General features: G+C 53.2%; 5 protein-coding genes across 5 annotated transcripts; 2 read left to right on the top strand and 3 right to left on the bottom strand.

Annotated features, from left to right (window-relative positions):
- Nucleotides 1–41: 41 nt before the first annotated feature.
- On the bottom strand, nt 42–782 carry J4E78_002134 (uncharacterized protein; the record flags this gene model as incomplete). Its single annotated transcript, XM_049362784.1, has 4 exons — nt 42–286; nt 337–474; nt 524–635; nt 768–782. 4 exons carry the CDS (start codon nt 780–782, stop codon nt 42–44), a joined length of 510 nt encoding a protein of 169 aa, XP_049225376.1.
- A 620-nt stretch (nt 783–1,402) lies between these two features.
- Nucleotides 1,403–2,768, top strand: J4E78_002133 (uncharacterized protein; the record flags this gene model as incomplete). Its single annotated transcript, XM_049362783.1, has 2 exons — nt 1,403–2,087; nt 2,137–2,768. The coding sequence occupies 2 exons, from the start codon at nt 1,403–1,405 to the stop codon at nt 2,766–2,768; spliced, it is 1,317 nt and encodes a 438-aa protein (XP_049225375.1).
- Nucleotides 2,769–5,674: 2,906 nt separating this feature from the next.
- On the bottom strand, nt 5,675–7,418 carry J4E78_002132 (uncharacterized protein; the record flags this gene model as incomplete). The annotated part of the gene is made up of 4 exons (XM_049362782.1): nt 5,675–6,606; nt 6,660–6,864; nt 6,918–7,184; nt 7,233–7,418. The coding sequence occupies 4 exons, from the start codon at nt 7,416–7,418 to the stop codon at nt 5,675–5,677; spliced, it is 1,590 nt and encodes a 529-aa protein (XP_049225374.1).
- A 260-nt stretch (nt 7,419–7,678) lies between these two features.
- Nucleotides 7,679–9,025, top strand: J4E78_002131 (uncharacterized protein; the record flags this gene model as incomplete). The annotated part of the gene is made up of 1 exon (XM_049362781.1): nt 7,679–9,025. The coding sequence occupies one exon, from the start codon at nt 7,679–7,681 to the stop codon at nt 9,023–9,025; it is 1,347 nt and encodes a 448-aa protein (XP_049225373.1).
- Nucleotides 9,026–9,063: 38 nt separating this feature from the next.
- J4E78_002130 (uncharacterized protein) lies at nt 9,064–10,167 on the bottom strand (the record flags this gene model as incomplete). The annotated part of the gene is made up of 4 exons (XM_049362780.1): nt 9,064–9,572; nt 9,616–9,801; nt 9,871–9,976; nt 10,123–10,167. 4 exons carry the CDS (start codon nt 10,165–10,167, stop codon nt 9,064–9,066), a joined length of 846 nt encoding a protein of 281 aa, XP_049225372.1.
- Between the last annotated feature and the right edge of the window lie 886 nt (nt 10,168–11,053).

Genomic DNA, 11,053 nt, shown 5'->3' with positions numbered 1-11,053 from the left:
GAACCAAGCCTCGTCTTTCCCATAGCCAAGTCCTCTTGGACTTAGACCTTCATCTCCTCGAGACCGTGCTTCCAGACGGTAACGTAGGGTGTGACACCGTCTTCGCGGTAGTTGAGGAGGACGATCATACCGTCGGGGTTCATGGACTCGCCAGTGTAGAACTCGTAGTCCTTGAAGTTGCCGATGATCTTCTTGGCGAAACCGGAGGCCTTGCTCTCAAAGTCCTTGATGGTAGCCTCGTCGGCGCCCTTGTTCTTGAGGGCCTCCTTGACTGACTTCATGTAACCTGTCTATCGTTAGTCCTGGGTCTGGAAGATTTTGCCCTAGCGTTCTTACCCTTGAGGTATGTGAGGTAGCCCTTCTTGTCGAAGCCGGTCTCGTTCAGGCGGAAAGAGTAGACGACGTCGATCTTGGTCTCCTTCTGGTCGTCGGCTCCCTCCTCTTGCTCCTCAGCGGAAGCATTGGCACCAGTGTCTACACGTCGTTAGCCTGCCAGATCTTCATCTCGTTTGGCAGTACCCACCGAATGATTCTCCTCCGACAGTGATCTTGGTGCAGTCGGCCTCGTAGGCGACGCCGTCGATCTCCTTGAGGTTGTAGGAGTCGGAGATGATCTCGTCACCGGTGATGATGTCCTGGCAGATGTCAGTACTACGCGACTAGTGGAGAAGACAAGAGGCTCTTTGCATGCGCAAAGCAGCATCAAGTGCAGCAGGGAAGGCGGGGTAGGGCGCAGGCAAGAGCGACCCAGCGCAGGCACAACGTACCTTGAAAATGATCATGTTGGCGGTAGAGGGAAGTAGGGTCTGGGGATGTGTGGAAAGAGTGTAGGTTGGTCGGGGCGGGCAGGCGAGGGGTTGAAGACTGGAGCGGAAAAGAAGCGCTGGCCTGTAGGCGTGAAGGAGAAATTGGTGGGGTCGAAAATTGGGTGTGAAAAGCGCGCTAACCGCAAGGGGTGGAAGTGGAAGTGGCTGAGCGACTAGGCCCGCCCGGGCGCCCGGCGGCGAAATGTCATGATGCGCGCGTATATCGTAAACCCCCGTCATGCCTTGGTGCTGTCACAGGCACGCTGCTGCACCACTCTCACACGACTTTCACCCAACCCTCGCTCCGCCCACCTCAGCCTCTCCTTTCTGAGCTCGACTGGTCAATTGCGCGCCATCCGCCCTCCAGCACGAATACCGACATCACTCGTCCGTCGCATCGCGCCTTCTCCCTAATTTCCTTGGTCCGCGGCTTCCGGCTCCGTCTTTGTCACCCCATAGCTGGCCCAGCACCGCGATCTCGCCTCGAGTACGCTGCACCTTCGACGTCTTCGCCGGCTGCGCTGCGCAACTCCTCAGTCTCGCATACATACAGTTGTAATCGATAATCCGCTCTCCTAGCGCACCGCTGCCGCACCATGGCGAGCGCAAACATCACGTCCTACGACCTCCCGCCGCTTCCCGAATACACCCTCAAGCCCCTTCAGCCTCTCACATCGTGGGTCTCTGATGCATTCATACAAGCCGCACTGCCTGTCGTCGGATACTGGGTTGTCTCCCTGGTTTTCCACGTCATTGACGTGTACGACTTCTTCCCGCAGTATCGGCTGCACACGCCAGCAGAGGTTCTGAAGCGCAACCATGTTTCACGCTACGAAGTGCTGCGCGACGTCATACTCCAGCAAGTTATCCAGATACTCGCATCATTCAGCCTTTCTTTAATCGACGAGGCGCCGACAACCGGCAAAGCCGAGTACGATGTGGCTTGGTACGCGCAGAAGCTCAGACTTGCCCAGCGCGCGGTTCCTTACGTCTTGTCCGCGGTAGGCGTCAACCCGATCGCGCTGGCTTCCAAGGTCGCTACTTCGCAACCGATACTTTCTTCCGTTGTCACCGGTGGCAAATACCCCGCGCTGCTGCAGACAGCGATAGTTGCGGGCGAGCAGACTCTCGTCCCTGCCTTTGCTTCTTGGGAGATGGCTGTGGCTAGCTTTGCGTACTGGTATGCCATACCTGCCATCCAATTCAGTGCTGCCATAGTCATCATGGACGCGTGGGAGTACATGCTGCACCGTGCCATGCACCTGAACAGATGGTTATATGGTAAGTTCCAACCCGTGTCATGCTCTTCGACTTTTGTTAACCCACGCAGTAACGTTTCATTCGCGGCATCACCGTCTCTATGTACCATATGCCTACGGCGCTCTGTACAACCACCCGATCGAAGGGTTTGCGCTCGATACCCTGGGTGCTGGCTTGAGCTATCTGCTTACCGGCATGACAATGCGACAGTCGATGTGGTTCTTCACTGGCTCTACCATCAAGACAGTGCTCGATCACGGCGGTTACGCATTCCCCTACGACCCTATCCACTGGATCTTCCCCAACAATGCCGCTTACCACGACATTCATCACCAGAGCTGGGGTATCAAGACCAACTTTTCGCAACCCTTCTTCGTATACCTCGACCGACTTGGCGGCACAATGTACAAAGGCGATGTGACTGCCAAATACGAGCGTGCTCGTCTTACAGCACAGCAGAAGGTCGACCAAGAAAAAGAGAACGAAGCTACTGCAGTACCCATGTCGACCGCGGCAGCCTCGGGCCTGACACAGGACGAGGGTGTAGTGCCACAAGGCGCATCGACACCTCGCATCTCGCGCAAGAAGGCTAGCAGCATCTCATCAACGGCTGGCACAAATTTCAAAGATTTGACGAACAAGGTCAATCAAAACCTGCACGGCAGGAGAGCCAATGTTCTGGGGTTGGAAAGCTCACATTAATCTGTATTTTTTTTTTATGTGTAAACAAACATCATGCTGTTGCAGCAGGTAATGTATAGTCTCGGGTGTATAGCTTCCGGATGGTTCTATCACATCCGCTGCATTGCATCACTGGTGCATATTCTCTTGCTATTTCTGAAATACGGCCTGTATCTTGTCGTCATTCATTCACGGACTGTACGATTCTGGGACGGCGTTTGCTGGACGGTTGGATTACATCGAATTTGAGTTCCCATTCAAAATACTACAACCTTCGCTCGTTAGCGACGGCTTTTCACGTTGCGTTGTTTCGATCGTTGGTGCCAATGAGCCTTAGCTGCTTTACTGATGAGTGTCTCACCGATACTGTCTTTCACTCCAACAGATCATATGAGCAGGTATCTCTACTGATACTTTATTGAGTTCGAGTTGTTTCTTCCTCTTTCGCTTGTCCTATGATATATACACACTGATAACTTTCACAGACTACACAGCCGCGCCCTATCACTCGCAATATACGCTGCATCATGAAACCACTCTGTCTCATTGCAAACGTCCCGTGCGTGTTCTTAAACTCTCCACATTCCTCCATGTTTACAACAGACCAAACACAACCATTATCACAAGGCACCCACAATGCATTACAACCACAAAGACATCTCACAACATTTCACGATGCCTTCATTCCTACACAGGATGGAGACTCGCCGGCTCCACAACAGCGACATGAAGAGACTTGTCCGTATTTTTCGGCATGTCCCTACTCCCAATGATTTGCGCGATGAGCGCAAGGAAGCGCTATATCGTAAACATACCAAGGAAGCTATACAACGGCTTCCTAGCCGGCTACGCGCTTCGCGGCTCTCTTTCGGCTCAACGAACCTGTGTACGACACACAAGGGCCTAAACCAAAATCTTGTCAATGACATCTTCAAATGGATCCGTCACGAATACGATGGCGCCATCGGCAAGTTTCTCTATCCACTTGTAATGACCCACGGCCTTCTAACGACGGATCAGAAGTCAAAAGTCCGTCAACTAGAACCTGTGCTACGGATGTGGCAACCCAACTTTAGTTCGGGTGCTTCCGCTCCCCCTGGTCATGAGCCGATTCAGTGCGGATCGAAGTGGCACTATCAGGCAGACCAATGCCCGGCTTGTATGATGGCGCGGATGGGATCAGATTCGGATGTTCTTTTTGCTCTGTTCGCCGGTATGGTCGGTCGCTTCAACAGCAAGGCGTTCACGACAATGGATGCGATCCGTAGCGTTGCTGGCTGGGACAGCACTAAGAGCAAACGTCTTCGATTCGTGCGTTACTGGGTCAGGAAGGCGAGTGGAGAAAGCAATATGTTAAGAGCATGCGATCTGGGCATGGATCTCAAACATCTGCGGGCTCAGTGGAAGCATGAGCAACACCGCCACCTTCGTGCACATAGCCGCACGAGAACGCAGAAAACTCCCGTCGGTCCGATGCCCTGTCAAAGTTTAGGTTCATCTACCGTCCCTGCTCATCAGCGCACTTTTAGCCGTTCTGCCTCGACCAGAGCTGTAAGACGGCGGCGAGAACAAGAACTAACAGCTCCGAGCCTGTTCGACCCCAAACTGGGTCCTAATCCCCGGCCTCCAGACACTAAGCTCAAGTCACAGGCCGAGGATCTTGGTTTTGAGATGCCCGGTATGCGTAAGCGGGTATACACTATTCCTCACAACCAAGAAGATGTCCATCCGGCTTTGCGAAACCAGCCTGGACTCATACCTTCTCGCTCATCGACAAACGCGTCAAGGCATTATAACGAGTCAATGGCTTCGCATAATCCAGAAAGGACTATCACGCCTGATGATACCATGAGCCTCCCTACCGTTCGCCTTCCTCGGCACCACAATTCGGACGACCGTCCAGCTCCATTACAGATCAGACGCAGGCCTGTGCCACAACCGTCAGTCGCGGGTTCTACCAGGCAGGAGAACTCTTTCCTCAATCCTCCCGCTTCAATGATCTCCCGCCGATCACTCGCAACCACAGCGCACACGATCGCGTCTTACACCGGCGGCCCATCCTCTCGCACGGGATACATAGATCCTCTCGACAACCCGATCTATGACCACATTGAGACGCAAGAAGAGCGCGTGGAGAAGTACAGACAGCTTCTATCTAGCCATCCTGACCCCGAACCGTTCGCTGAATATGAGGATGACAACGCTTCTGTCTTCCCGAAGCCGCAGCGCCAGTCTATGTATTCTGCTTTCGGGGACGCCGGATTCAATTCTGCGCGTTTCGACGTGATCGATGAAGAACTTGCTGAAGATGAGATTGAGGACTGGGAGCGGGGTGAGCCTGAAGACGACGAGGTTCCTCAGGGATGTGCACTGAATGTGGGTATGATATTGGGCAAGGGAAGACGTCGGAGGGCTAGCGATGCCAGTGTGTGTTCTAACGATTTTTATTAGTATGTTTTGTATGTAGATTCTTCCCTTTTTATGCCCCCTTGTACGATTTAAACTCTATTCTTTTGGAGTTTTCAGGAGTAAATTGTCTTAACATCATTGATGTGCAGAGCACTTGTCCATTCATCCGTGACGTTGTTCTTTCCTTCTACGATCAGAAGGAATCCTCTCCCCGATGCTGTCCTTCAAAGACACCAAGATTTCCTTGCAAGATGAGTGTACCCATAGGATGGTCTTTCTCTTACATAGGATACCGGTGATGGAAGTATCGCGCATCAATCATGGTAGGATGGCTATGCGAAGTATCATTCCATCGTGAGAGCCAGTCGAGTGGAAGTAACATTGAAGAAATTTGATCGATCAATCGGATGCAATCAACTGCGGCACGCAGTATGGGAATACATATCGTATTTAGTCATCAGACGCCCATCACCTAATGTCCAAGGCTAAAACTGTTGATTTGGTAGCTATCATATTGTTCAGCCAACGATGTCTCCGCCAAACCCGATCGGCCGTCGGACTGGGCCTTGCTTCTTATAGGGCACGATAGCCATAGCTTTGTAGGTTTTACCCATACCGTTTGGCCCTCTATCGACAAGTCGCTTCCAGCCTGTTTCCAAGCGTCTTCGCGTATCTTCATCCTTAGCAGCCTTAAGTAAGCGATCAGCGCGCTCCTTAATGCCCATTGTCGATAAAAAGAAAGACTGTTCAACGGGTCCGTGAACCTCAACACCCGGAGAAGCATCTAAAGCTGCATCTGCAAGGGCGAGAAAGTCCACATCAGCCGAGAGATCTACCAGACCGGGCGATGCAAAAGGCGAGACAGTGGTATGTGAGCGAATGCCCCGGAGAGTGTTCGCTGGGATAGTATCCAAAGGTCCATAATCCAAGATCAAAGCTGCACCAGACGGCTGCGCTTTTACGAAGCTTTCCTCAACAGGAGCACTTCTGCTCGAGGGAGTATGGGATGCTGAGGTGTTGCTAGGCTTAGGAGCGCTGCCGCCTATCCGTACAGCGAAGTCAGATACGTAGGCAAAAGATTCAGGCGAGATCTCGATGATCGCATCTGGAGTATTCTCTAGCTTCTTGTAGCGATCAGACAACTTCGGCAGGTATAAGGAGTGTGGCGTCGGTGTCTTCGAAACGGTCAATTCGAAGTCCAATTTTTCATCCCCTTTCTTTGGCGAAGAGCCACTTGCGCCCATATCCGAGTACGGCGAAGTTGGCGACACAACCAGCTCATGCCAGGTATTCCTGGGGGTTGTCACGCCGTGCTTGGGTTTGATAGGGCCGGTTGGCGTGATGATGGTCGATGAGGCAGGCACCGAAGATTGAGAGATATTCTGGAAGACGTGGATTGGAAGTGCATCAAAGAACTCGTGGGCTAGTATGAAAGGCGCTGCCGTATGCTCTGTGTATGTTGTCAGTACGCTGTTGATGAAGAGAGTAGAGTCGAGCGCGTACCTTTTGGCACCAGCCTGATGTCTTCGCACCACTCGATCCTGCAGGAAGGCATGTACTTGCATTGTGCGGTTAGACCAATGTCGCTCTTCTTCAGATCATCGGTGTCAGACAGCAACTTTGCTTGCTGTTTCTGTAGGTAAGGTGATGCTTCGATGAGATAAATAGCCTCGATGCTATTTGTGAAAGCCTTGAAACTAGATATGGTCTGCCATCCTGTAAGCATGCTTCGCATTCTCTACTATTGGCAGAGCACCATACCCTCAGTACATCGTCCATTAGCGTTCCTCGTCCGGGCCCAACCTCGATTATCTGCACCTTGTCTTTCCTTCCTTGGGCAAGCCACTCTGCGTATAGCCATATACCAATAAGCTCGCCAAATACCTGGCTGATCTCTGGCGATGTCACAAAGTCACCCTTTGTGCCAAATTGATCCTGTCCAGTCGATGTTTGTCTTGTGTAGTAACCGCCATCGGGGTGAGTGAGGCATTGTCGCATATACGCCGCTACCGAGATCGGACCTGTCGTCTGAAGCTAATGTTAGACTTGCTTTCATACTGGGAAGGGGACTCATACTGTAATAGCTTCAGCCAGCGTCTTCGCCAGCGGCGTCGACCATTGTCGTTCCGAGTCGGAAGATGTAGAGGCAGAAGTCGACGACCACCGGGAGGCACATTTCGTTATTCGGATCGACGTTTGTCGTGGTACCGATCGACAACACTGTGTCGCTGTCCGCAGTAGGTTCAGAGGTTTGGTCCTCATGTCGGTCTTGTTTATCGAAGCTCCATGACGTTGGCGCGTTCGGAACTACAGAAAGTTTAGATCGGAACGCCAACGTGAACGAAGCTATGACCACCATTTAACGATTCACACGTGCTATCGGTCCAACCAGCGCCATCTACACGGAAACACACCGGCCGGGTCCTTCTGGGAAACCAAACCGACTTAACCTCAATACACGCCTTTGCATATAGATAATAGTGGAAGCCGGTCTCTTGGTCACAAAGGAAAGAGAAAGAGCTATGGCATCACGATGGGCAAATGATGAAGCAGACAAAGCCGAGGAAGCGCGTCGGAAGAAAGAGAAAGAAGAGAAGAAACGCCTGAAGCTTCAGAAACAGCAAGAGGCGGAAGCAGCCTCACGAACAACGCAAGAGGCGGAATCGAGACCTGCAAAGCGCAGGAGATTATCAACAGGCGACGATGACGAGGGAGCCGCAAAGCCCAAAGAAGAAGAGAAGGAGAGGAAGCTCCTGCGATTTCAAGGCGGAGCTTGGAACCCTTGTCGACATATTTCCAACTTCGAGACCCTCAATCAGATCGAAGAAGGCTCATACGGCTGGGTCTCACGAGCGCGCGACATCACTACAGGCTCCGTGGTCGCCCACAAGAAAGTCAAAATGGACTACAACCAAGACGGTTTCCCTATCACCGCGCTACGAGAAATCTCCATCCTGCAACGCTGCAGACATGCCAATGTCGTCGATCTTCTGGAGGTTCTATCTGGTGACGACCCGCAAGAATGTATCCTGGTCATGGACTTCCTCGAACATGACCTCAAGACATTACAAGAAGACATGAGTGAGTCATTCATGGCAAGTGAAGTCAAGACATTGTTACGACAGTTGGTCTCTGGCGTCGGCTATCTGCATGAGAACTTCATCATGCACCGCGATCTCAAGACATCAAACATCCTACTCAACAACCGTGGCCAGCTGAAGCTTGCAGACTTTGGTATGGCACGATACATCCCGCCGGCGAACGCACCCCTCACACAACTGGTCGTCACGCTATGGTATCGTGCGCCTGAACTTCTACTAGGGACTCGAGATTACGGGACGGAAGTCGACATGTGGAGCGTAGGCTGTATATTCGGCGAACTGCTTGCAAAAGAGCCGTTACTACAAGGCAAGAACGAGGTCGACGAGCTCTCACTCATCTTCTCCCTTTGTGGTCTCCCATCAGAGAAGTCTTGGCCACAATTCTACCGCCTGCCCAACTCCAAATCACTAAAGCTACCGCGCGACCACCGCAACGCCCCAGGCTTCAACCGTGCAAAATTTCCCTTCTTGACAGCGTCTGGCATTGAACTCCTCTCTTCGTTGCTATCCCTGAATCCAGACCATAGGCCTACAGCGAAAGAAGTACTGGAGCATCCTTACTTCAGAGAGCAACCCAAGCCGAAACCGACCGAGATGTTTCCCACGTTTCCAAGCAAGGCCGGGCAGGAGAGGAGAAGGAAGAAGAGTCCGAATGCGCCAAAGAGAGGAGAGGCGCCCGGCATGCAGGGCAACGTGGATTTTAGTAGTATTTTCAAGGGCAGAGAGGAAGAAGAGAAGGGAGCAGGATTTCAGTTGAAGATGACCTGATTGATTGCGAAGACGCGTGGGCATGTAGGAAACTTCTTTCAAGGCAAGATGGACTTCGCCCAACTGAGCCTGCGACCGATTTCAATTAATGTATACCATTGGTCTGGCCAACCGAATAGTCCAACCGAGCTCCTACTTGACTGTGCGGATGCCTCTAGGCTTTTCCAGCCGACAATGAAGACAATCTTGCGTCTCTCATCTGCGGTCTCTGCTTCGACTCCGGTCGCTGCCATAGGAGCTATAGCTTGGACTCCTCCTTCCGCCGCCTGCACCCGCGCGACCTCCCCTCCTTGGTGGACTGTCTCGCCTGCCATAGCCTCCTCCCCCACTTCGTCTTGGTGGTGTTCTGGACGGCGAGCGACTGTAAGAAGAGCGCGATAGGCTTCGTCGTGGTGACCGGCTGCGAGAACGTGTGTACGACCGTGGCCGTCCTCCGTAGGCCCCTCGTCCACCGCGACCGCCTCCGCCTCTGCCCCGACCCCAGTGTCCTCGATCGGGCGACATTCGACGCGGCGGAGATCGATAACGGCCATCCATAGGTGGTGGCCTGTACGCGCCAGGTGGGCCTCCGCCCCTCGGTCCCCGTCCACCGCGCCCATAGCCACCTTCGTAGTCGTCGCGTGGCGGCGGGCCTCTACGCGCGGGCGGAGGTGTCTGTGAGAAACGACGGCGGGGAAGGACAATGGAAACTTGGATCTTGGCTCCATCTAATTGTGCGTCGTGCATCTTCGCGATTGTGCGCTCGGCGTCGTCGATCTCCTCGTAGAGAATGTAGGCTATGCCGCGATTGATGTTGACTGTTCAATAGTCAGTCCTGCTCTGTGGGGAGGTAGGGCGAAACATACAGGTGGGGTTCATGGGCATGGTGAGTTCCTTGATGACACCGTACTTTCCGAATATCTCGCGCACGTGGTCTTCTTTGACGTTCCTGGTCAAGGCTTCAACTACGATCTGTTGGTGGGTCAGCGTGCTGGTGCAGGAAGGCTGAGGCAAGGCAGCTCTGGAAGTTGCGTCTAGCACAGGGAGTATGCTTACCTTTGCGCTTCTAGGTGCTGGCGACCGATCTCTTGGAGTCAAACTCCGGGAATAACTTCTACCTCTCGAGCGCGATCTGCTTTCTGGTGTGTAGCTCCGTCGCCCATTGCGCCGTGGAGACGGTGATGTCGGCGAGCGCGATCGAGTAATTGAACGAGACCGTGTAGGCGAGCGAGGGGTGACGGAGCGGCGCGGCGAGCCTGACTGCGCCGACCGAGGGCGGCTGGGTGATCTTGTGTGCGACGGGTCGCGAGAAGGGCTGCGCGTGCGCGAGCGTGCGGGAGATGGAGAACGAGATGGCATGTCTTGGCTGTCGCGCAATTTCAGTCGTAGCAGTGTCCTATTGCGTGCTCTTCAATGTACATTCGGTGGTTGGGCTTGTAGTTACTTTGTTGGTCATGTCTAACGCGACGTAACTTTTGGATGGTAGCTCCAAGCTTCAAGCTCGTCTTAGCGCTGGCACGTGACTAGCGGGACGTGTTCGCAAACAGCCATCATATAGTCAAGGGCCACGACAGGGAATAGATCGGCAATGTGGGAAGAGAATTGAATCGCCAGCTTGTACAAATTGCACAAGGTGCATGATGAAAAGCCAGTCGTCCCTCAAACTCCAGCTAATACGTTTTTCATATCTGCCCCGGAGCTCGATTTGCCATGTCTGCAATTTCAACGTTTGCTTCCAAACAGGCCAGAGACGGGTTAAATAGTAGACGTGTGAAGGACCTGGACATGGACGGTTCCAGTGTCCGCTCTTGCGTGACTGTTGGATCGACTGCTGAATTGCCAGCACTCTGACCCGCTATCCGTCCTCGACCCCAGAGCGCGGCGGATACTAGGCGGGTATCGCGGTGGGCATAGCTAAATGCGGCGCGCTCAGTGCCGTCGCGTTAGGCATCGAGGGCAGTGGTGACCCCCACCAAGTAAGCAGCTGCATGATAGCGCAAGGAGGACGCGTGACGGGTCGTCAGATTAGAAGCTCAGAGGTTTGCGTGC

The sequence above is a fragment of the Alternaria triticimaculans genome (assembly GCF_023758025.1).
Source record: "Alternaria triticimaculans strain BMP 0046 chromosome Unknown scaffold_2, whole genome shotgun sequence".
NCBI classification, from domain to species: domain Eukaryota; kingdom Fungi; phylum Ascomycota; class Dothideomycetes; order Pleosporales; family Pleosporaceae; genus Alternaria; species Alternaria triticimaculans.
This window is presented reverse-complemented; position numbering and strand designations above follow the sequence as displayed.